The sequence below is a fragment of the Acartia tonsa genome, chromosome 7 (genome assembly GCF_053477335.1).
Source record: "Acartia tonsa isolate MP-2025a chromosome 7, ASM5347733v1, whole genome shotgun sequence".
NCBI classification, from domain to species: domain Eukaryota; kingdom Metazoa; phylum Arthropoda; class Copepoda; order Calanoida; family Acartiidae; genus Acartia; species Acartia tonsa.
The window spans coordinates 40,247,488-40,271,861 of record NC_137266.1 but is presented as its reverse complement, the minus strand read 5'-3'; the positions used below and the strand labels follow the sequence as shown (position 1 = coordinate 40,271,861).

The 24,374-nt window shown below is 33.5% G+C and overlaps 3 protein-coding genes across 4 annotated transcripts; 1 reads left to right on the top strand and 2 right to left on the bottom strand.

Moving 5' to 3' along the window:
- The first annotated feature begins 1,756 nt into the window (after positions 1-1,756).
- Positions 1,757-12,258, top strand: LOC145323741 (peptidyl-prolyl cis-trans isomerase). 2 transcript variants are annotated; one of them, XM_080166241.1, is made up of 6 exons: positions 1,757-2,042; positions 2,772-2,867; positions 10,004-10,100; positions 10,438-10,574; positions 11,048-11,171; positions 11,916-12,258. In XM_080166241.1, the coding sequence occupies exons 1-5, from the start codon at positions 1,953-1,955 to the stop codon at positions 11,117-11,119; spliced, it is 492 nt and encodes a 163-aa protein (XP_080022367.1). In that variant the 5' UTR covers positions 1,757-1,952; the 3' UTR covers positions 11,120-11,171; positions 11,916-12,258. The 2 variants fall into 2 exon arrangements, with proteins under 2 accessions (XP_080022367.1, XP_080022366.1); XM_080166240.1 differs by having other exon boundaries at positions 1,808-2,042; positions 2,772-2,871; positions 10,008-10,100.
- Positions 12,259-13,314: 1,056 nt separating this feature from the next.
- LOC145323740 (uncharacterized) lies at positions 13,315-16,739 on the bottom strand. The gene is made up of 3 exons (XM_080166238.1): positions 14,990-16,739; positions 14,533-14,699; positions 13,315-14,118 (listed from the first exon to the last, which is right to left on the bottom strand). The coding sequence occupies exons 1-3, from the start codon at positions 15,563-15,565 to the stop codon at positions 13,935-13,937; spliced, it is 927 nt and encodes a 308-aa protein (XP_080022364.1). The 5' UTR covers positions 15,566-16,739; the 3' UTR covers positions 13,315-13,934.
- Positions 16,740-18,104: 1,365 nt separating this feature from the next.
- Positions 18,105-21,511, bottom strand: LOC145323739 (uncharacterized). Its single transcript, XM_080166237.1, has 4 exons — positions 19,842-21,511; positions 19,500-19,628; positions 19,111-19,304; positions 18,105-19,009 (listed from the first exon to the last, which is right to left on the bottom strand). Exons 1-4 carry the CDS (start codon positions 20,302-20,304, stop codon positions 18,818-18,820), a joined length of 978 nt encoding a protein of 325 aa, XP_080022363.1. The 5' UTR covers positions 20,305-21,511; the 3' UTR covers positions 18,105-18,817.
- Positions 21,512-24,374: the final 2,863 nt, after the last annotated feature.

Here is a 24,374-nt window from a genome sequence, read left to right as displayed (position 1 = left end):
CATGAACCAACTAAACCTAATCTTACCCCTTTTAATCTAACACAGGTTAGGCCCCCCCGGGGGCCCTAACCTTGCAGGGCTCCTCAATATTACCTAACCTGTGCAGGAGACCCTAACTCTGCAGGGTTCAATCTTAAACTAACCTGACTTAACCTAACCTAACCTAACCAATTTTAAACTAACATGAACCAACTAAACCTAATCTAACCCATTTTAATCTAACCTAACCCATCTTAACCTAACCTAACAAACTTAACCTAACCTAACCCATTTTAACCTAACCTAACCCATCTTAACCTAACCTAACCCATATTAACCTAACCTAACCCATTTTAACCTAACCTAACTTCACCTAACCTAATCTAATTTCAACCCCCAACCCCATCATAAAAAATTGGCCCCTATATTCAATTTTTACCCACCATCATAGAAAAATGACCCCCATATTAATTTATGTACCCCCATTACTTTAATCTGAGTTACCACAGTCAAGCAACTAGGCCTCTATCTCTTACGGTTCTCCAGATATAAGCACTTGTAAGTACCCCCATCATGAAAAAAATACCCCATATCAAATTTTGGTCACCCATGTGCATAAATGGCTTCCTTATGTAAATCTGAGTTACCACAGTCAAGCAACTAGGCCTCTATCTCTTACGGTTCTCCAGATATAAGCACTTGAAACTACCCCCATCATGAAAAAAATACCCCATATCATATTTTGGTCCCCCATGTTCATAAATGGCTTCCTTATGTAAATCTGAGTTACCACAGTCAAGCAACTAGGCCTCTATCTCTTACGGTTCTCCAGATATAAGCACTTGAAACTACCCCCATCATGAAAAAAATACCCCATATCATATTTTGGTCCCCCATGTGCATAAATGGCTACCTTATGTAAATCTGAGTTACCACAGTCAAGCAACTAGGCCTCTATCTCTTACGGTTCTCCAGATATAAGCACTTGAAACTACCCCCATCATGAAAAAAATACCCCATATCATGTTTTGGTCCCCCATGTGCACAAATGGCTTCCTTATGTAAATCTGAGTTACCACAGTCAAGCAACTAGGCCTCTATCTCTTACGGTTCTCCAGATATAAGCACTTGAAACTACCCCCATCATGAAAAAAATACCCCATATCATATTTTGGTCCCCCATGTGCATATATGGCTTCCTTATTTAAATCTGAGTTACCACAGTCAAGCAACTAGGCCTCTATCTCTTACGGTTCACCAGATATAAGCACTCAAACCTACCCCATCATGAAAAAAATACCCCATATGAAATTTTGACACCCCATCATGAAAAAAATACCCCATATCAAATTTTGACACCCCATGTGCATAAATGGCTTCCTTGTGTAAATCTGAGTTACCACAGTCAAGCAACTAGGCCTCTATCTCTTACGGTTCTCCAGATATAAGCACTTGAAGCTACCCCATCATGAAAAAATGACCCCATATTAATTTTTGGACCTCCATGTGTGATTTTTGTTCCCCATATTTTATATACTTACCCCATATGTAATATTTTACCCCTATAACTCATAGTTTATTACCACCAAGCTTTGTTTTATACATTGAAAATTACAGGGACCAAAATTTAAGATGGGGTACAAATCACATGATGCCGGGGGGGGGGGGTTTATTTTGACAGATGGCGGGGGGGGGGGGTTTATTTTTTCACATGGGGTAGAATCTCACTCCTCAACTGGGATGGTGCCATCTATGGTAATTTGTGCTTCGCTATCTAATGTTGTTGTCATTCATGTTTGAAAAAAGCTTAACTTTAGGCACTTGTTGTGATTTTTGATGATTCAAAGTCCTTAGAACTGGACCGGTGTTATTTAGCGACGCTTCCTCGTGTAACAACAAATCAATTGTGGTCATTTTTCCATCAACCCTTGTTTAGTATCCATTGCTGCTGCTGCTGCTTGTGACCGCTTAAAATGTCCACCCGCGTGTACTTTGATATGACCGCTGACGGCGCTCCTGTCGGCAGGATTGTCATGCAGCTCAGGACCGATGTCGTCCCAAAGGTAACTTGATCATGGTTATTATTTTCAAAGTTTTCATAGAAACATAAAATAAACATTTAAATAGCAATATTATAGACTACTTCTGTATTAAATAATTGATATGGACGGACGTACAGAACACATTTTATTGAGTATTCACTCTACTACAAAGTGTCGAATATATATATAAAGTTCATTTATTATTAATATTTTTTTAGTTTTTGCATTGCAATTAAAGTACCTATTAAATTGTTAATTTGTATAATGAATTATTAATCTTTTGTGTTAAGTGTAATGACGGTTAAAAATCGTTTTTGTAATTGCTAAACTTAATACAAATATTGTGATTTTAAAATTTGGTCGTATATAAGTGACCTAGGTACTTTCTTTATAATGAGCTTTTATACAGTTTGTGGTTTTGGCCCATACTGTCTCAATTCTGAATTTTTTCGTTTCTTTATATTAATAGAAGAGGAATTTAACTTTTACGTAGCGTACTTTTTATTGTGGATTTTCCCCTTAAAAATCGGCAAATCCTTAAATTGCAGTTATACGGATTAGTTTTTGTAATTTATTGTTGAATTTCTAAGGGCTTATATTTTCATAATTACCCCTCCCCTCAGGATAATTTAGTAAAGAAAGTAAATTACACTTGAAAATGCGCTCCTTTATTCCGTAAGTTGCGTCATAGGTATACCATAGAGTATAGACAGTATTTTTCTTGTTCTTAATTTTAATATTTATTCTCAGACTGCCGAGAATTTCCGTGCTCTGTGCACCGGCGAGAAGGGATTCGGCTACAAGGGATCCACCTTCCACAGGGTAATCCCCAACTTCATGTGCCAGGCATGTATTTGGAGTCCCGCAGGGTTTAAATGTTAGATAGATACGGGGGCGGTTAGGGCTGTGTCAATAAAGATCCACCCTCGATATGGTTATCCCTAACTTCATGTGCCAGGTATGTATATTTGGAGTCCCACAGGGATCAGTGTTGGAGTTTTGTATTTGATTAAAGTTTTGGCATTTAAGATCCTCTTTCTATGGGGTTCTCCCTAACTTCATGTTTTCAGGTATGTGTTTGGAGTCCCGCAGCGCAGGGATCAGTGTTGGAGTTTTTTTTATAAGATTAAGGCCGTGCCATTTAAGATCCCCTTTCACAGGGTTATCCCCAATTTTATGTGCCAGATATAAAGCACTCTGCATGGTTCAGTTTAGGAGTTGTGTATTAGATTAAGGCTTTTGCATTTGTACATACGTACTTTTAAGTATGGACGGGATAAGGACTTCGGCATCTGAGAACAACTTTCCATAGAAATATTCTATACTAATATTTGCACGAATGAAGCCCCGCAGCTTTAGGTTAGGATTATTAAACAACTAGAATCAAATGTAGGTGGATTAGATGTAGGGTTTTTACCTACATTTTTATGAAAAGTTTAGAGACCAGTCTTCCCATAGAGGTTAGGCAAGGATTTCTGTATTTGGCAAGAACATTAAAGCACTTAACCCTGTATTAATGGTTGAATCATTTATGTGCGGATTAAGAAATCCCGCAGGGGTTAAAGTTTAATAAGTCCTACAGGGTTAGAAACTTCATGTACATTAAAGGCAGGGGCTGTGATGGATCGAAATTTAATTTCTTTGTCAATATACAAGTTATGTAGGTACCTACTTATATTAAAGTTTACCCACGTTTTTCCAAGAAGGTATGACTTGTTAATAAAAAATGTGTAAAGTTACACCTAAAATGTGCATCAGCTTGTAGGTTGACCTGCTTTCTAGGACGTTGACCCAGTTATTTACCCTTTTTTGTCGTACTATTTATTCTCCATTTAAAATATTAGGTAAGCTTGTAAAAACAGAAAATTTTGCCCAAAAAAAGTTATGTAATTGTGAAGTTAATGTAGGTTAGTTAGGTATAAAACTACTTGAATCTATGTTTGCCTTGAAATACCTAATTTTCCAAGTTTTTTTCCAGGGAACTCTGGGGATAAGACTATAAAAATTACCCCGCCTGTAAATTCAAATTAATGTTCGAAAATTTCAGACATTAGTATGGTACTAAACAATCAAAATTCATTATAAGTACCCAAAAGTTTTTGAGCCAACGAATAAAAAATTTTGGGTGCTAGTGTAATTTACAGTCCAATGTTTTCTCCCTCCCTGTTATTTACTGTCTAGAACTATTGACCCAGACGATTTTAAAAAAGATAAGTACACACACTACACATAAAGTTGCATGGAGGGAGGGGATAAGGGGGGGGGAAGCTCTGACACATTTGCGTAAACCTGGTATATAAGCTTTATCTTTGGACTGAGAGGATAGGTTATTAGGGATAAAATCAATCTTATATGATAGAATAGAATTTAGAATAGAATAGAATTTATTAACTAATGCAATACATTTAAATTATTAAATATACATATAAAATCATATTTTAAAAATTGCATAGCAAGGAGTAATTAAGCCTTGAAGTAGGCCGTAAATTTACCCCTTTAATTGATTTCATTTATCATTTTATTTATAGCCAGAAATTACAAAAATTATTTATTATATAAAGATATTTACACGAATTTAATAGATCAATAATTAAGTGGGTTGACTAAATAACTATTTACAGTTACAGAAGTTGGTACAGATTTTATTTCTTACAGGAAAAGCATTTTCTTTTGTTGCAATGAAATGATTTATAATTTAAAAGATAATCTTTTTTAATCATGGACAATGATTTCTTTACAGAGTCTGAAAGCCTTATTTCATTTCTCAGGTTATTCCAAAGTTTTGGAAATGACACTGCTGGAAAATATTCAAGATGTTTTGTTTTAGGTATACTTATCAGTAACTTTTTTGATCTCTGAGAAGAAAGAACTTTAAACATGTTATCAAAGCTTTCTGGGAGTTTCTTATGAAAAAATTTACTTATAAAATTTAAAATGTTTAAATTTACCAAATCATCAAATTTTAAGATTTTAGATTGTCCAAACAAAATTTCAGTGTGTGCATTATAATTAGCACCTACAATAATCCTTATTGCCCTTTTTTGGTGTTTTCTTATTTGATCAATATCTTTACTTTTAGAGAGACCCCATGTGATATTAGAATAATTTAAGTGAGGCAAAATCATTGAGGAATAAATCGTTTTCAAAGTTTTTGATGGGAGAACATTTTTTATTTGATTTAATGCATATAGAGAACTAGAAACTTTGTTTTTTACCATTTTTGTATGCTCATTCCAATTGAGAAATTCATCAAGATGTACCCCAACAAATTTAAAAGACTTTGTTTCATTTTCATTGCTGATTCTCTCAACTTCCTCCCCATTAATGAAGATTCTAAAGTTATTATTGACAGGTTGCATACTGCTAAGTCTGAAGACCATGTATTTTGTTTTAGATACATTTAAAGAAAGTTTATTTGCCCTAAACCATACTGATGCCTTATCTAATTCTTCATTTAATGATGTTTTTATGGTTTCTAAATTACTTGAGGTTTTACAAAATATTGTGTCATCTGCAAAAAGGCTACAAAATAAGGTTGTTGAATTTGGAAGGTCGTTTATATACAACAAGAACAAAATTGGTCCAATGACAGAGCCCTGTGGTACTCCATGGGTTAATACTTTTTCTTTGGACTTTACAACATTTATTTCAACATACTGTTTTCTATTAGTTAGATAATTTTCAAACCATTTTGCAGATACACCTTTAAAACCATAGTGTTTTAGTTTGGATAGTAAAATTGGTATATCACACGTGTCAAATGCCTTTTTAAGTTCAAGAAACACACAGGCACTGTATTCTGATTGGGGCTTATTCAGTCCGTCATAAACTTTGTTGATTAAATGTATCAGTGGTTGTTGTGTGTCTCTTGACCTTCTGAAGCCATATTGATGTTGATATAACATTTTGTTTCCCTCAAGATATCTAATCATTTGAAAAGCAACAATTTTCTCAAGTAATTTAGAGAGGGCTGGAAGTATGGAAATAGGACGATAATTGTCAAATATATCTCTTTCACCAGCTTTGTAAATAGGTATAATTTTTGCACATTTATAGTTATCAGGAATGTAGCCAGTGTTTAAAGAGAGGTTAAACAGGTGAATGATAGGCTTTACAATTATTGGCATTATTTCTTTTAAAAGTTTCATAGAGATATTATCATTACCTACACTTGATTTTGATTTTAATTTGGACAAAGTTATATTGATAATAAAAGAGTTTACTTCCTGAAAGTTAAATTCTTCATCATATTGATCCCCCAAGAAATCCCTGAAAGATTTAGAAGATTGAGGTATTGATTCAGAAAGTCTTGGCCCAACATCAACAAAAAAGTCATTAAAGCCATTGGCTATCTCAGAGAAAGTATTATAGGATTTTTGTGCATCTGTAAAAACACAAGGCACGTCATTTTTACACTTTTTTTTCTTGACTATTAAGTTAATTAGCGACCAAGTCTTTCTGATATCAGTAACACAATCTTCAAATCTTTCATGGTAATATTTTTTCTTCTCTTTTCTAGCAAGTTTTTTGAATTTATTATTTAGGCATTTAAATTTATTTTCAGCAGATTCAGTCCTATGTTTAAGTTTGTTTTTAAAGGCCCTATTTTTGGCTTTTCTGATTTTTAATAACTCCTGTGACATCCACGGGTTAATAGGAACTTTTCCTTTGTTTACACATTTTTCTTTTAAAGGGAAACTCTCTTTAAAGTACTTTTCTAATATGTTACCAAAACTTTCAAAGGCAGTTTTCGGAATATTATCATTATTAACACCTTCCCAATTTTGTGAAGAGAGTTTCTCTTTAAAGTTTTCTATGTTATTTGGACTCATATCATAATAATATTGTTTTTGGTTTGAAGTATTTTTTTCACAAGTTACATTTAAGTAAAAAATTGGGAGATGATCAGAAATAGAAGATATAATTAGGCCGCTTTCATAAAATTCTTGCTTTTTATTGCTAAATATGTTATCAATGAGAGTTGCTGAATTTTGACAAATTCTAGTAGGTAGAGTAATCATTGGTAGAAAAGAAGTGGATATTAATAGGTTCAAAAGATCATTTGTTTGGTTGTGGGAATCAAAGTTTAGAAAATTTGCATTGAAATCACCCCCAAATATAATTTCATCAGATTTTTTTAAAACTGGGTCAGTTTTAAGAAATGTTAATTTTTCTCCAAACCATTCTATAAAGTTATTTAAGTTACCACCAGGAATTCTGTAAATATTGCCTATAATCTTAAATTTGTTCTTACCAAAAAATACTTTTATGAATTGAGTCTCAAATTCGCCCTCTAAAATATATGATAATTCATCAATAATTTCATAACTTAAGTTTTGCTTAAGATATATTCCTAAACCCCCACCCCTTTTTCCTTCCCTTGTTTGTAAGATAATATCTTGATAATTTTCTAATCTAGTGGTCTGTGCGTTATTTGCTGCCCAAATTTCTTGAAATAATAGAATACTAAAAGAAAATTTTTCAGTTTCTATCTCCGATAATAATTCTTGTATATCGTCGATTTTATTATTTATACTTCTAATATTCTGACTATAGACTGAAAACTTTTCCTCCCTCTTTCCAATGAAGTTTACAAATTCATGGTTTTCAAAGTAAGAACACGAATGATTTAAATTTGAATCTAATTGCAAAGAATTATGTCCAAGATTATTAACTAACTCATCATCCATTTTTAATTTGAATGCCTATATTATTTTTGTTTAAATGTACCAAAGAAAAAAAAGCATTAAACAACCCATTTTTAATGCTATGATAATTTACACAGAACTTATACATAGTAAAATAAATATTAAGTGATAACAGATAGAGATTAGTTTTAAATTCGGGTTTTTCAAAAATAAAATATTCATCCCATTTTTACACCATTATATTCTAGTTTGATTCACTTTCGGATTGTTTATCATATTTTACAGGAGACAAGTTGGAGTAACTCACCCACATAGTAAGTTTTAGAGTTGTCATTTTTGTAATCCAAAGTAAGCCGTTTAGGAGCCGCTCCTTTGCTCAAAGTGACACTGATAACACCATTTTCATTAGAAGTAAAATGGTTTATCTTTCCATCCCTTTTAAGCTCCTTTAGTTTTCTGATTAAATCTGAACGCCTTTTTGTGAGTTGGAAAGTTAACCAAAAGTTAGGTCGTTTTACCTTTCTCACCTCCTCTTTCTGGGCTCCTTGCACTGATGCCTTCCCCTCCATCGCTCCTCCCTCCATCTCGTTCCCCTCCATCGCCCCAGGTTTACTTACAATCTCCTCCTCTTTCCTGGGCTGTGATGGCCTGGGCCCTTTCAAAATCGCCGAACATAGTTTAGCATATGCTGAGCCCATCCTTCGATTATTAAACCTTATAATACCACAACCTTTGGATGTAGGGTGGCATGCTTCAATATCCAGAGCTGGGTCAATATGAACACCATAATACTTCTCTATAGTGTCGCATATTTGCTGGGTGTATAGTTCTTCTCCAATTTCTTCTGGCTCTTTTAGAATAGACTTAAGGTTCTTGGCTGCATTTTCTGGTGAGGCAAATAATAAAGTACCTTTCATTGCTCTTTGTTGGTTCTGGTCAATGTGATCGCTGTTATATCTGACCTGTGCCTGTATATTGGTGGGAACACCATTTCCTTTCCATCTGTTGTTATCTCCTCCCCCTCCTCTGGGCAAGTTTGTACCATTCTTCCCCTTTCCACCCTTTACTTCCCACTCTTCCTCGTCGCTTGAACTCTCACTTCCTGACTCTTTAAGCTGGGTAATTTCATTTTTAAGTTGACCGATAGTTTTAATTAGGGTGTTTAAAACACTTTTAACAGAATTTTCATTTAATGTCAATTTATTTACATCAACTTTTAACTCACTTAAAAATGCACTAGTGACTGGGTCCAATTTTACTTGAGTCACTTGAGGTGGTTTGTTAGGGATCTTTTTTGGTCCCATTATACAGCTATAACTTTAATTTGTTAGAGATTTATATATTTTTTTGAATCACCCTTGTCCAAATCTAATCACTTGAAAACATGTGAACAGGACAAGATACAAAAACTATGAATTTTAAAAAGTTTTAAGAATTTTTGGATAGGCCTCCAGGTGGTCTCGGTAAAAGTAAAAATGAAAAAAAAATTTAAGAGTTAGAGCCTGTCAACTTATAAAAAAAAATATGCATCTTTTTGAATGTTATTCACATATTTGAGGAAAAACGTGCATATTTTGTCTTATAAGCTGACCTCTAACTCTTTTTACCTGTAGAGCTCCTAAACATGGAGGCCTATTCAAAAAATCTTAAAACTTGGGAAAATTCATCAGATAATAATGATTTTATCCCTAATAACCTATCCTCTCAGTCTAAAGATAAAGCCTATATACCAGGTTTACGCAAATGTGTCAGAACTCCCCCCCCCCCCCCCCCCTGGCTGATTATTACATTGGTAACTAAAGTTTACAGTTACGTTATTTTAATAGTTATCTTAAGAATTGGTTGAATTTTGATTAGTTTGTGTCAAACTAGTAGTGTTCAAACGTTTCCACCTACGTTTACAAAAGGGCTAATTTTCGCCCATTGTCTTATCCCTTTTGATCCCTGAATTTACACCAGTTTTTACTAGTTTTATTCAAGTAACTCCTTACCTAATGTCATTCTTTTTCGAATTGAGAAAGGCCAAAATGATTTCATTTATAACAAAGATTTAATAATAAAGTTTTTATTCTATGACTTGCTTCACTAGGTAAGTGTCCTATATTTAACTTTTTACTTTAATAAATATAGCTTCGAAAACTAATCTAAACTTTTCTGACAGACTCAATAAAAAATCCTTCTTGATTTATAAAGAGCTTCATTCACTTTAAATTGTGGTTAAGAATAGACATTTCTATTTATTGTTGCAACTATAAAAATATGGAAATCGCGCAACCTTCCTTGTCTAGGAAGTTCAAAAATTGCACGCTTAGTGACTCAATGTGTTATTTTCAGGGAGGCGACTTCACAGCCCACAACGGTACTGGTGGCAAGTCCATCTACGGAAACAAGTTCGAGGACGAGAACTTCAAGCTGACACACACTGGTCCAGGTATAAACTAAATGTATAGCATAACCCTAACAGCTATCTGGATCAAGGGTTAATTACCTTTCTTGTATTCATTCGAACCCGGTGGAAAGGAACCGGTTCTCATCCATACGAAAAAACTATGTCAAGCATCGTATCATATCCAGCTTTCTACGAATATAAAAATGTACAATATTAAGATTAAAACTAGTTTTTTAGCCGGTGCCTTCGGCACCACGTGGCTAAAAAAAACTAGTTTTATCTTATAATTGTACATTCTATACATTTCAAAGACAAACGTTCTACAAGTAATGGACTTTTTATTTAAGGAGTGTTAATTTTAGAAAACATATTTTTTCAGGTATCCTTTCCATGGCTAACGCCGGTCCCAACACCAACGGCTCCCAGTTCTTTGTCTGTACTGCCAAGACCAGCTGGTTGGACGGCAAGCACGTTGTCTTCGGACAGGTCGTCGAGGGCATGGATGTCGTCAAGAAGGTAAGCTTTAGTTTTGGCGTTTTATCGAAAGATGAATCCCCCCCCCCCCACCCTTAATTTTCTAATTTTGCAAAGAAAATTTAAAATAAGGGAGGGAGGTAGTTTTTGTATGTTAGTGTGTTAAGATAAGGTTAGCTTCGGTACTTGGTAACCCCACAGGGCTTGTCAACTTTACTGTTAGGTATATGATAAGGGTTTTAATGCTCGAAAGACACGCTGTAAGAAAGCACTTTTATGTCTTGTCTACTTCAGAAGTTGTCAGCTGAGATTTTTAAATAGCTGGGTTGATTACGCAAATATTTTTAGAAAAGCTTATTTTATCGTTTTTATTTAACATAAAAGATAATAAAAAATAGTTGGTGGTGGTGGTTTTGGATTAGTAAATATTTCTAGTAGACAAAGTACGATGAATCTGTTGCCAATAGGATGTTTTTGCTACTTGAAACCTATAAAACCTTCATGTTATTGTTCAGGTTGAATCCTTCGGATCTCAGAGTGGTAAGACCAACAAGAAGATTGTCGTGGCTGATTGTGGACAACTCTAAAAAGCTTTTAGCGGCCTAACATCTACTTATTTATGACGTCAGTTGTTCATAGGTAGGTATTCATCTTTTTAGGGGCTCTGCTATTCAGCCAATTAATTCCATTTGGAATTGCCAAATATTAAATATTTTGTTGGAGTAATATTTGAGTTAAACTTGTTTTTTGGGGTAACTGAAAGGGAAGTGCGTGGGTAAGAAGGGTGAGAATCCCATTCCCTTTTCCTGAATTTTATTTTTTCATTTGTTAGCTGAATTATATAGTTTTGCCGTTATTAAATTAATCACCATTAATCCATAACGGTCGGGGGGGGGGGGGGGGGGTATGACACATAACTGAGAGTTAGAATTTTTTAAATATCTCCATCCTGGCGGGCACAGGATGCCAGCAAACCTGGCAGGGTCATCCAGGTAAAGAGCAAAAATATAAAAAGCATTTATCATACCCAAATACTAAAATATCCTCTAGTAGTACAATCTTATATGAAATACAGGTGCGGCAAGGGGCCCGACTGTAAAGGGTTAAAGATTGGGACTAGAAACAATTCAGAGAACTAGTTTTCGGGCTAAATAATTATTGAATATCAATATGGGTACTTAAAATATCCACCCACTTTGCCACATCCCCTCCTACTGGTGGAACGCACCGACTATTAAATGAGGTCTATAGTAGCAACCTGAATTGACGACAAAATTCCCCTGTCATAATATTTACGTACCTAGTTCAATTTTTCTAATGGGGATTCTGAAGTTCTAAATATATATTATACATATAACAAAAAGTAACTTGTTTTATTTTCAGGATTGCAATAACCCAAAGAAGAATTCATCACGAAACCTCAACTGCAAGTCTTCTGAAAAATCTACACAACTCCTGACGTTTCCACAATCGCACACACACAAAATTAACCAAACCAAAAAACAAAGAATAATTTATTTATTTTCAGTGTCTTCACGTTGATGTGACTTTTTTTACATTTATTATTAATTTTTTTTATCTAACCCATTAATTTTTTTATAATTATCTCTTTTCTGCTATTTTTGATTGTAATTAATGTTTTAATTGATTACCGTCTTTGGCATTTAACATCCTTGTTCATGATTTTATTTTTCATGTAACTAAAAAAATAAACTTTTCTATGTAATCTTTTGTGTGAAATCTTAATATAAAAGTAAGAGGATCTGTGCGTGTCTGTTTCTGTGTGTACCTTAGCAGTGTTTCGGAGCCGTGGAGCCGCCATATTTTGCTGGAGCTGGAGCCGTAATTTTCGTTAAAATCGGCTCCGGCTCCCAACTAGATAAATAAAGAGATATTAAATCATAATTTGGTAATTCTGTTTTGTCATGTGCAAATGCCCTTTAAGTTTTTCAAGTCTATTTTTATCAAATATTGAACTTTAAAAACCTTCAAGTCAAATATAGAAAATATTTTTTATGGGGGAAAAAATATGTCTAGTTTTTCTTGATTTTAGGCCGGAGTCGTATTTCCAGATACGGCTCCGGGGAGCCGCATCAAAATTAAACTGCTCCGAAACACTGTACCTTAAGATACGGATTACCACTTAACCGATATGGTTCTTTACAATGTTGCTTTTTATAGGTCATTGGAAGGTTTTATAACTATTTATAGGGAGGGTACCCTTGTCTTCAAATCTAGAAAAATAATATTCTCGCTAGGTGGTGCCCAGGGACAAGGGAAGGCTATTCTGGCAAACAATGCTTTAGAGCTGATTTCATAGATTTCCAGTTAAAACTAGATGATGATATTATGCATTTTGTAACTTCATGTTATTCCATTAAAAACGTCTTATTTCGTTTCCTTATGCTACAATTAATATTTTTTATCGATCGATATTCCATAAATCACTAAAGAATCCGTCGAAAATAAGCTAAAAAGAGTTTAAATATTGGGAAAATTCGAAGAATTCGATAAGTATTTAGGAACCAATCGAAATGAAAACGAAGAAATTCGCGAGAATAATCGGATAAATAAAACCAGTTCGAAATCGAAAGATTAATAAATTTTATGGTAGGTAGTTATTAAAAAATTCTTTTTTCTTAAAAAAGAAACATTGTAAGTAATCTGAAAAAATACTGAGAAAAGAACTAATATGCAATTTTAAAAAATTTTGTTTAAGCATTTTAAAATGAAAAAGCATAAATATAAAAAATAATACAAAGTGTATAATAACTTAGTTCGGCAGAGTTACTATGAAAGTTTGCGAGGATTCAATGGCTAGGAGTTCCTCGCCGTTGGCTCTAACCTCCGGAACGTCTTGAGGGAGGGGATAACCCTCGTTGTTGAGAGGGCATCCTTGGGGGTCTAGATAGCCCGAAGCTAACAAAATCTGGAAGATAAGGGCACGGTTCAGGGGTGCCGAATGGGCTGAGGACCAAGAAGGAGTCGTCCGTGAAGCGATGGAATTGGAGGCTTGATCTGTAAGGGCTGCTAAAGACCTGGGGACTGCTGTGCTCGAGGATTTTAGCATAATCTTGGAAAAAATTTCAATGAGCGTTGTGTCATCAATAGCTCGATAATGTTGAGCTGTAGCTATGGAGCGCCATCTGCCTAAGACTCGGATATGATCATCGCTCATACCTAATCTAAAGGCAGATGACACTCCTAAGCTTTTAGCAGATTTAGATGTAATTTTATGCTTAAGTCCTAAGTTACTATAAATTAAGTTTACATCCTTCATTAAGGTGGAAGCTGAAATGGCGTAACGTCCATCTGCGACTAGGATTCTAAAAAAATATAATTACCAATAAAATTTTGTGAAAACTTAAAAAAGGAACAAAGAAATGTGTGAATTTATTATGCTTAAAAAACTCGCCTAGAAGATTTCGAAGTGGTACCATTCCCTGTACGTGGCAGCAGATAGCTAGTATCCAAACAGGATGTATCTGATGAATATAACCGGAGCCTATTGTAATACAGGACCAGCAGTGAATAAAGACAATACTCCGATCCGTTGAAGATCACGTAACTGGTGGAGCCCTCGAATCTAGAAAAATAATGTTTATGTTTTTGTGTAAAAAACAATGATGTTCTAGATGAAATACAGAGTTGAAGAATTTATAAAAATTTGGAATTTTGAAAAAAAGATTTTTCTGGAATTTTCTTTAACAATTTTTAAGGTAGAGGAAAGTAGGTAATAGCTAAGAAATCGTTTGTAATTATAAGTTTTTTAAAAAATTTCGAACTAAGAAATTAAAAAACTTTGAAAGGAATTTGTTTTAAGATAATTAGAAATTATTTTGCAACTATACTGTAATGTCCAACTTAATAGAAAATAAGAAATAGGTAGAAAAGAATGTCATATGATATTTGAAAAATCTTGAAAAAAATATTTTTTTAAAAAGTTTTTTTGGGAAAAAGAAGAATTTAAAAAAAAGATTTTTCTTGTCAAAATAAGTACCTAGGGTCAGTTTTAGAAGATCTGAAGGTTATGCTCATTGCTGGCGTGTCTCCTAGTGTGGTAACCGCTAGATCACAAGCTCTCAATCTCAACAGGTCAGATATGCGCGCGCACAAGTTGTACTGAAGGTGCTGAGCCACGATTGCTCGGAGGGTCACAATGGGAATCTTAAGAAAACAAGGTTTCTATTAGAAAAACAATATTAATGTGAAATGGAAAAATAAGAAAGTGTAAAAACTCCATATCTTAAAATAGTTTGGTCCGAAAAACTAAATTTGAATTTTAAGAATTAAGATTTCTATTAGGGATCAATATGAATGCGAAACAAAAGAAAGAAGTGTAAAAAATCCGTATATTAAATGTAGTTTGGTCCGAAAAACTTTAAATAGCTAAGTAGTAGGTATTAATCAAAAATTTATTCGAAAAAAGATTTATGATTCATATGAAAACGGATTACCTGATCTGGATTCTTTAGAAAAGGTGTCACGTGCTTATCAATGGCCAAGGTCAGGTATTTTATGGGCAGTTTAGGCGCTTTCTTGGTTAAAGGCTGTTCTGCAGAGGCTCTTCTCGTAATACCCTGATACATTCTTTCTATTTGGGGGGTCCAGGGGGATTTCATATCTAATGCACTGGCAAGAAAATCTATCGCGCCTGCCAAACCGACTACGGCGGATTTTTTAGCTGCGGAGTCCTCTAAGTATTCTATGTAGGCGGCTAAATCCTTTTTTGAAAAATTTAACAGAGTTTTATTTCTGTTTTCGCAGAAAATTTCAAAACGGCGTAAAGTACGGTTGTGGAGTAGTTGCGTGGACTTAGTTCTTGAAGACGCTGTCAATTTTATATGACGTTTCCTTTTTTCTGTAAGGTTGTATTTCTCTAAAACTGAAGGAAAATAAAGAGGGCCTCTCTTTTCTAGAGGCCTATTGTCTTTGAAAGTTTGTAACGGAGCATTAAACTTATGATAATTTACAGCTGAATGTTTGAAAGCCGTTCTCATTGTAAAATGCTGAAAAAATTTTGTACAATTCATTAAAAAACATATTGATTAAAATTTCGGTAAAGGAATTGCATAGTCTTTACCGGTATGAATCAATAAGGCTAGAGTTTTAAACGTCTTATGACCGTTGAATAAATTATTAGGTGTAGAAGCAATGTAATAAGGATCCCAGAGAAGAAAATTTTTGACAAAAGAATTAAAATAAGATCCTTTAACAATACAATTCCAAAAAGGGTATGTCGGCCATAAGGGCAAAACTACCACTGCTGTTATATCCTCATACAATTTTAATTTATTAAAAACACGAGAAAGGAGAGAAATTGGGGGGTGGATGTAGTAACATTCTGAACTAGTCAGAGAAACTGTGAAAAAATCAATATCAAAACAATTTAGTTGTGGAAAAGGGGAAATGAATTTCTCTACTTTATAATTTTTAGATGTTGCGAAACAGTCAATTGAAAATTTGATAGAAAAATAATTTTGAAGAAATTGAAAATCGTTAGAACTAATCCCAAATTCATTAGAGGATTTAAAAAGCTTAGAGCCTAAATCTGCTAAAGTGATGAGTGAGCTGTCTCGGGGCATCCATTTAGGTAAAATACGGATTGCGTATTGGAACTCTAAAATTTTTAATTGAATTAATAATTTTTGAATAACTAAATTACGGCTTCCAATACGCAAAAAAGAGTAAAGACACATACTATCCGTTATCCAAATAACCAACTGTCCTTTGAGGGAGGCAAAATAATTGCTATAATGTTCAAAAGCTTTAATAATACTTAAAAGTTCTCTATGGCCTGAAGATAATTCAGCCTCTTGTGGAGTAAATAAATAATCAGAAATAATCTTACAGTCTCCAGCTTTGAATGAAAAGGCTGAGTGGTCAGAAGCGTCTGACACAAAAATATTACAATGTTTGTTTAAGTCATTAGGATCAATGTTGTCAATTAAAAAAGATGTTTGATGGGGGGAAAAAACTTCTATTGTTTTAGATTCTGTACGAATGGGTTGTCCATTTAAAGAAACAAAATGTTCTTTACAGAGGGACAATTCTTGAAACATATCTGTATTGACAAACAAAGCTCCTTTCCAGCCATACTGTGAGGTGTAAACACCAAGAGCATGATTAGAGTTTCTAGCTACAACACGAATAAAATCTCCATGACTAAAATATGCATGACATAGTTTGCCTAAAAAAGAGGCTAACATTGTAACATCTACAGGGTCATTAGAATCAAAAGCAAGTAAAATTTTATCAAGAAGAAATAAAACTTTCTGAATTTTTACTGTGGGCAAGGAAATTATCATTTTACTACTATCAAGAATAAAACCTAAATATTGTATACGACGAACAGGTTCTAGTTGACATTTAGAAAGTTGAAAATGCCAACCTGCACATAGTAAAACTGATAGGACAAAGTGTGTACTAAGAAGACATTTAAAATAATTTAATTCGACAGTCAGGCCGTCATCAATATAGACACTCACGTCTATATTGTGACGGTGACAAAAATGTTTAACTGGACGTATCAAAGCATCAACTAAAAACACGGCTGAGGCAACCCCGAAGGGAAGCCTTAAATATTTGTAAAAAGAGTAGGAATTATCAGCATTTTTATAACAAAAACCAAAAAGTTCAGTAATGGCAGGATCTAGATGTACTTGATGGTACATACCCCGCAAATCCCAAGATGTAAAAAATACATCCTGAGAAATGCGAGGCAGCACTGTCTTAATGTCATTTAAAGAGACGTTCTCAGGCTGGAGAAGTAGATTAATGTGGCGGGATAAGTCGATGCACAATCTAAAAGCAGGAAATATTTCGAAAAATTTGAAAGGGGGGGTAAATATGAAAAATTTTTGAAAAATGAATTCAAACAAAAAAAAAAAAAAAATATTTTGAGGGTTAGTGAAAAAAAAAAAAATTGCAAAAGAAAGAATATTATATAAAAGGGATAGAAAAAAGAGGGGAATCAAAAAAAGAATTGAGGAAAAATTTGGAATAATATTTATGTGTCGAAAAATTTTCCTGAGTTTAGTTGTGTTAGTTAAACTACATGTTCTACTAGCTACCGTAAGAGGTGAACAACAATAAGGCTGATGATCAATTTGAGCAATAATACCTTTGTCTAGCAAAGATTGAATTTCTTGATGAACAAATTCTGGATTGCGGACAGCGCTATTGTTGTTCTTCTCGAAATACGGTGACACAGGAGATGTAAAAACTTAAAAAAAAAAGATAGATTATGGAGAATAATTGTAAAAGAAAAAGTTTTGTTGAACAAAAAATAATATATAAGTAAATGTGGAAAGAATTATTCTCAATAATCTACCTGGTTGATATCCAAAAGTAAGGGTTTGCAAAACAAAAGATGGTGCATTAAGAATATTCTTATAGAAATTAATTGCTGTAAGTGAATGAATAGAATAAGCAGGAGAATAACTAGATAAAAAATCCGACTGGATGTCATATAAACGTTTATAATGTTCATAATCTTCTGTAAAACAAAAATTTTTTAGAGAAGCGATATGAAAATTTGGAATATCTGAGGTAGGTATCGGTAGTTTTAAATCTTGAATAGCGTAAAGAGGGGTAGAATTATTATTTAGGGTTGGCGGAAGGACAGTCGTCGACTTTATGTCCTTCGCCGTTACATCCGTGACAGCGAAGAGATCCTCGACCTCGTCCTCGGGATCCTCTGCCCCTAGGGTTTGAGCCTCCATTTGAATTAAACCGGCCGTTAGAGAAGCCGCCACGTGCTCCTCTGCTATAGTCTCCTCGAAAGTCCGGTAAGGAATCCGAGATACGCTGCTGCTGGGTGGTGAGGTAGCGCCTGTTACCTGCTAGAGCCACCCGGTTGGCGTGGCCGATGTTTTTCGAAAAAGCCAGTTCAATGTACCCGATGGAGCTTTCAGCTATCTAGATAAAATGAAAATCTTGATAATTTTGATAATAAAAATATGTTGATATCTAGCTCTATGAAAAGAAAGGTGTCGTAGGAATTATTCTTTCCTTTTACATGACAAATAATGAAACTTAAATGAAATGAAAAATAATGTAAATGTCACATAATATATTATAAAAATCTTTTCTGTGGTGCGGAAGCTAATAAAACTGGTGTTAATCAAATATTTGCACGTCTTTTTTTTAAAAAACAAATTTGAAAAAACTAAATAGGTTTCATAGACAAGAAACGGTTTCTATTGATCGAATTTGCACGTAAAATAAGAAAATTAAAAAATGGCATAGGTTTAATTATTATAAGACGAAAAAGAAGAAAAAATTTATGAATTTCTTGCCTTTATTGCTTGATAGCAGGCTTGCAACGACTGCTGTAGGTCATATAACAAATTCTTGGGGGCCTTCAATGCCACAAGACGCTTCGCAGCATCCTCAACATAATTCTTCGAACAGCAGGTGTCTCTTAAGACGCATTTTAAAAATGTGAGAGAGACGTCATTCTTTTCATCCAAAGACTTAATAGAAAAAACTATTGTGAGATTTCCAAGAAAAGAATTTTAAATTGGAAAAAAGATAAACATGGATAAAGAATTTTTTTAAAAAATGTTTTTCTTACGTTGAGATGTTCGAAGAGGCGTTCCCGCTCGGCATGTATGTCTGCTGACGTCATACCTATCCAAGCAGGTGGGTCTGACAGTATTTCAGCTGCTCGCCGGAGGCGACGTCTAGCTTTCCGGCCGCCTACTAGTTGGCTGCTACTGTCAGAATCGGAAGAGTGCTTCTTGCTCTTCTTCTTTTTCTTCTTCTTTCCTAAAGAAAGAATATATGAAGACATGATAATCCGAAGAATAACGTCAAATATTCAGTCGGTGTTCATAGAAACAAGAAATTTATATTTAAAATAATTGAACTAAAAATAAATTTCTGTGATAAATATCATAAAAAATTTTAAAAAGTTCATAAATGTGAGAAAGAAAGGATTTTGTCTAGGTATTTAAAAAGTACCTTTTCTTTTCCTTTTAGGTTCATCTGATTCCGTAGAACTCGAAGATGAAGAGAAAGAACTGGAAGAAGAGGAACTACTAGAGTAGCGTTTCTTCTTTTTTGACTTCTTGCGTTTAGGGGAAAAATCGTCTAAAAAAAATAAAAAGATTTAAATAAAATAAAGCGGAAAAAGGTTTATAGCTGTAAAAAAGGAAAGAATAAAAAGGGGGGGGGAAAAAATTTAAAGTTTAGAAAGGAAAAAATTTTTGTAAGGGTAAAAAACTGCCAAGAAGACAAAATTCATATGAACTTCAATTTCTAAATCATTGAATCAAAATCATGAGTACTAAGTATGAATTTTACCTGAAGACACTGAAGCATGTCTGACAGGCATCTTAACTTTCTCAGATTCAATGTGAGGAGCTGCAGACACTGATGGTCGCGCTGGAGCTGCAGACTCTTGAAGTCGCGCTGTCATTTTCGGCGGCTGATTAATTTGTGGCACAAAACCTATCCCCGGCAAATATGAGCCGGCTGGAGGGAGGTTATTTAACCCCAAAGGATCTTTAGGATCCTGGGGAATAATCGTTTGTGCAACCGATGAAGGACCTGGAGCTACAACCGACGAGGGAGCTGAGGTATTTACTGGAGCCGAATAGGATCTAGACAAATTTGTGGTAGGAACCACTGTAGAAGATGCGGGGGGGGGGGAATTATCCTCATCTGAGGAGTTGTGCGAATGTCCTGTAGGAACAGGCATTTTAGGTCTGAAGAGGAAATTAAATTTAAAAGAAAATTTAACAAACAATATAAAATTAAAAAACATTCATGAAAAAATTCATGCAAAAATTTTAAAAAATAAGACATGCTGTAATTTAACAATCAGTATTTTTTAAGAAAAGAAAAATCTAAAGAGGAAGAAATTGAAATTAATTTAAGAAAAGTAGTGTCTGAACATTAAATGAAGAAAAATAAGAATTTTTTGGATAAGAAAGAAAAAGAAAAAATTTAGTAACTTAATTCAATCAAGAAGTGACAAGGTGTTGCGACATTCGGCTTCAAAATCTTTGAAGGACTGGCCAAAATTATCATAAACAGATTTGGCGGATAAAAAACTATCATCTAAATTATGATTAATTTGTTCTAATTGATCACGAAAACGAGATGCACGATTAATCATTTCTCTGACTACTAAATGTCTATCAGTTTCACTTTGATAAACGACATAATAATGCAGGTTTAAACCTAAAATCTGCTTATAGGTACGGATATTGTGAGCATGGAATGTCTTAACATTCCTGAGTTTATAGTACTCGAATGGTGTCATGATCACAGAGGATTTAAAAAACGTTGATCTGAAAAAAATGTAGAGACATGAATAGTTAAATATGTCAAATTAGAATGACCAATAGTAATATAAAAAATACAGAAATTAGAAAAGTAAAAAAGTAAAAAATTTTCAATAATAAAATAAAGGGTTAGGGAGGGTGGGTGAAAACGTATTAAAAAAGCGATGTAAGAGAGAGTACTAGCTCTACCGGTGGAATGAAAACGAATGAGAATATAAAAAACGTTTTGATTTAAAGTAAGTTTTAGGAGATTTCAACTTGTGTGCCGGCAGGCTATAAAAACGTGTGACGCGCAATTTTCGAGAATGCTCCGTGATGTATTTCAGCAATCGATCAATAAAATAATATCAATATTCCTCTTAATTCAACAAAAAATGGCCATTTTGTAACTTCATGTTATTCCATTAAAAACGTCTTATTTCGTTTCCTTATGCTACAATTAATATTTTTTATCGATCGATATTCCATAAATCACTAAAGAATCCGTCGAAAATAAGCTAAAAAGAGTTTAAATATTGGGAAAATTCGAAGAATTCGATAAGTATTTAGGAACCAATCTCCATTTACTATTGAAATTCTCCTGAATAATCCCAAATGCAAATAAAATCCCCAACTGAAAATAGTAAATGAAATAATACGTTGAAAAAACATATATAATACACTAAAAAACTAAAACTTACTGTTGAAAACGTATTAAAAAAGCGATGTAAGAGAGAGTACTAGCTCTACCGGTGGAATGAAAACGAATGAGAATATAAAAAACGTTTTGATTTAAAGTAAGTTTTAGGAGATTTCAACTCGTGTGCCGGCAGGCTATAAAAACGTGTGACGCGCAATTTTCGAGAATGCTCCGTGATGTATTTCAGCAATCGATCAATAAAATAATATCAATATTCCTCTTAATTCAACAAAAAATGGCCAACTTTTGGCAGAATTTGATAAGAATCTCAAGCATTATTTTATTAGTTTTTGCTCATTTTACTACAAGCCATGCAAAAATGATAGTCAGAGATTAGTTCCATGTTCAGTTTTGAGATGAACGAGTTTAATAATGCTTTTTACATATTTTATATATTTTATCTAAATCATAGACTACTCGTAAATTATATGTTTAATAGTGAATAAAATTTATTGAAAATCCCAATGAGTGGATAGCTGTAATATTTTCAAAAATATTTAAGATTGTTTAGATATTTATCTCATCAAAAAATTTTACATAAAAAAAGTTTTTACGACACCTATCAATAAAATTCTGAACTACATAACTATTCTTTTCCAAATCCTAAATTTTATAATATATGTTGTGGTTTAATTTGGTATTTCTTGACAACATCTTGCCTCTAATTGCGAAACAAGTTGGAGGGAAGTGTCGAAATAGGAAATGTAAATAAGGAGCTTCCCTGAAATCATAAAATGATTTATCATGTCCTGCAATATTGAACATAAAGACAACTAATCTTCTCGAATATTAACAATTTACAAACTTATTACAGAATTTAAAAATGGGCAATTTTCCCCAAAGTGCCTTGTAGAGCACAGAATCCCCTCTTTCCCCACCATTAACTTAAAACAAATTGTAAACGATCAAAGGGGCGGGGGTCCTTTTGGTATAGCATTAAGGAAACCAAAAGATATAATCTTAATAAGGAGGGGGATCAGTGCTTAATAGGCAACTTTGTGGTAAGGCACCAATATATATACTTTTTATGCTTATTTGTTATTAAGGTGTTCGTCAAATAGAATTTAGTATTTTATGTTTATTTATTTTTTAAAAGCGAAGCTTTTCTATAATTATGGTCGGTCCGTAAGTCCGTACGTCTTTCCATTACAGTTAGCTGTTTCCGTTAATTTAAAAAGGTTAGAATTGTCCTATCAATTCAAACTTTACATGCTAATTCCTATAGCTGTTAGGTACCACTTAGAAAGCGCAGCAACTCTATAATCGTTACCAGAAAGTTCATTCGTTCATTTAAAACAGGCTTATTTTTTACTTTTTTTACAACAAATTTTTGTATGTTAAAATTATCCTAGTCATCAGATTTTTTGAATACTGATTCCTATTACAACAAGGTAATGTGTTATAAGCGAAGCATCTCTATAATAAAGTCCTAAAAACGTCATTATGTCCTTAAACAGTAACATGTATTTAATCAGTTTTGCAACAAATTTACTCACAATTTTGTAGACATATGCATTAATATTCAGTTTATTCAGTTCTGACACTCTACTAGAGTTAATGTATGTTTGTCCTTCAATTTCAGTGCTTCGCTTATGAATGTTGTCATCCTTGTTTTAATAAGTAATGAACAATGAATTTTATTTTTGAGCTTTAAAGTAAGATGTATTATTTTAATCATTGAATCAATATGAAACTTTTGTCTTAACTTGCTTTAAGGGGTTAATAAAAGTGTTTGAAAATGCATCAAAGTAAAAATTTATTAAAATATTTTGTTTTTTGTCTTTAATCAGTTACAAATATTATTGAAAAGAATAGTTATTTCTCGCATCGTATTATAAACGGCTTTCCGCGGATATAGAATGTACAATTATAAGATTAAAACTAGTTTTTTTAGCCCCGAGGTGCCGGAGGCACCGGCTAAAAAAACTGGTTTTAATCTTATGATTGTACATTTCTGTATTCGTAGAAAACTGGATATAATACGATGCTAGACATAGTTTTTTCGTATTCATGAGAACCGGTTCCTATCCACCGGATTCAAATGAATACGAGAAAAAAAATTAAAGATTTAAATTTTACGAAGTAATTAAAAATATTTTTTTAATCTCCCTACTTTTGAATTGTTTTGTAAGAATTCTTTTGTTTGTTTTGAAAAACGGTCTGCTAATTTCTTATCTAATAGTGAGGTTTAGTGATGAGATTAAGCGAATTTAAACTCTTATCTACTTTACTATAAACCCTTTTTTATAATAGTTGAATCATCCCAAACATTTAAAACTTTTAAAGGTTTCGTGAATTAGTTGCGTGATTTTAATAGAATTGTTGATCAGAAAGAACTTCCCTTGTCCCTGACCAAAATCCAACAGCTCCGCAACGCTGGCACAGATCTAATGAATCTGGAGAGCGGATAATTTCTTGTCCTTTCCCTGTTAAATTAGAGTATTCTGATTTGCATACAGATTACTAATTAAATCAAAACTTTTGTCGTTAAATAAATCAGGGTAAAAAGTTTTCCCACTTTTTTGGGTAGCGCAGCATCAGCTATACAACTAGTTTGTCAGTCATGTATGAAATCGGTATAAATTCAAGCAATGCAGTTGCATTTATCATCATTGGGGGTGATTATTTATTTGCCATGGTCTTTTCCCTTGATATCCATACGATTTTCAGTGAAATATTAGTTATTTCTCGCATCATATTAAAAACAGCTTTCCGCGGATATAGAATGTACAATTGTAAGATTAAAACCAGTTTTTTAGCCCCGAGAGATTTACCCTCCCACTTTAGTTTGTAGTTTAAGGAAAGATTTGGTACCCATAAAGGTCTTAGTGGCACCACCCAGGGACAAGGGAAGTTCTTTCTGATCAA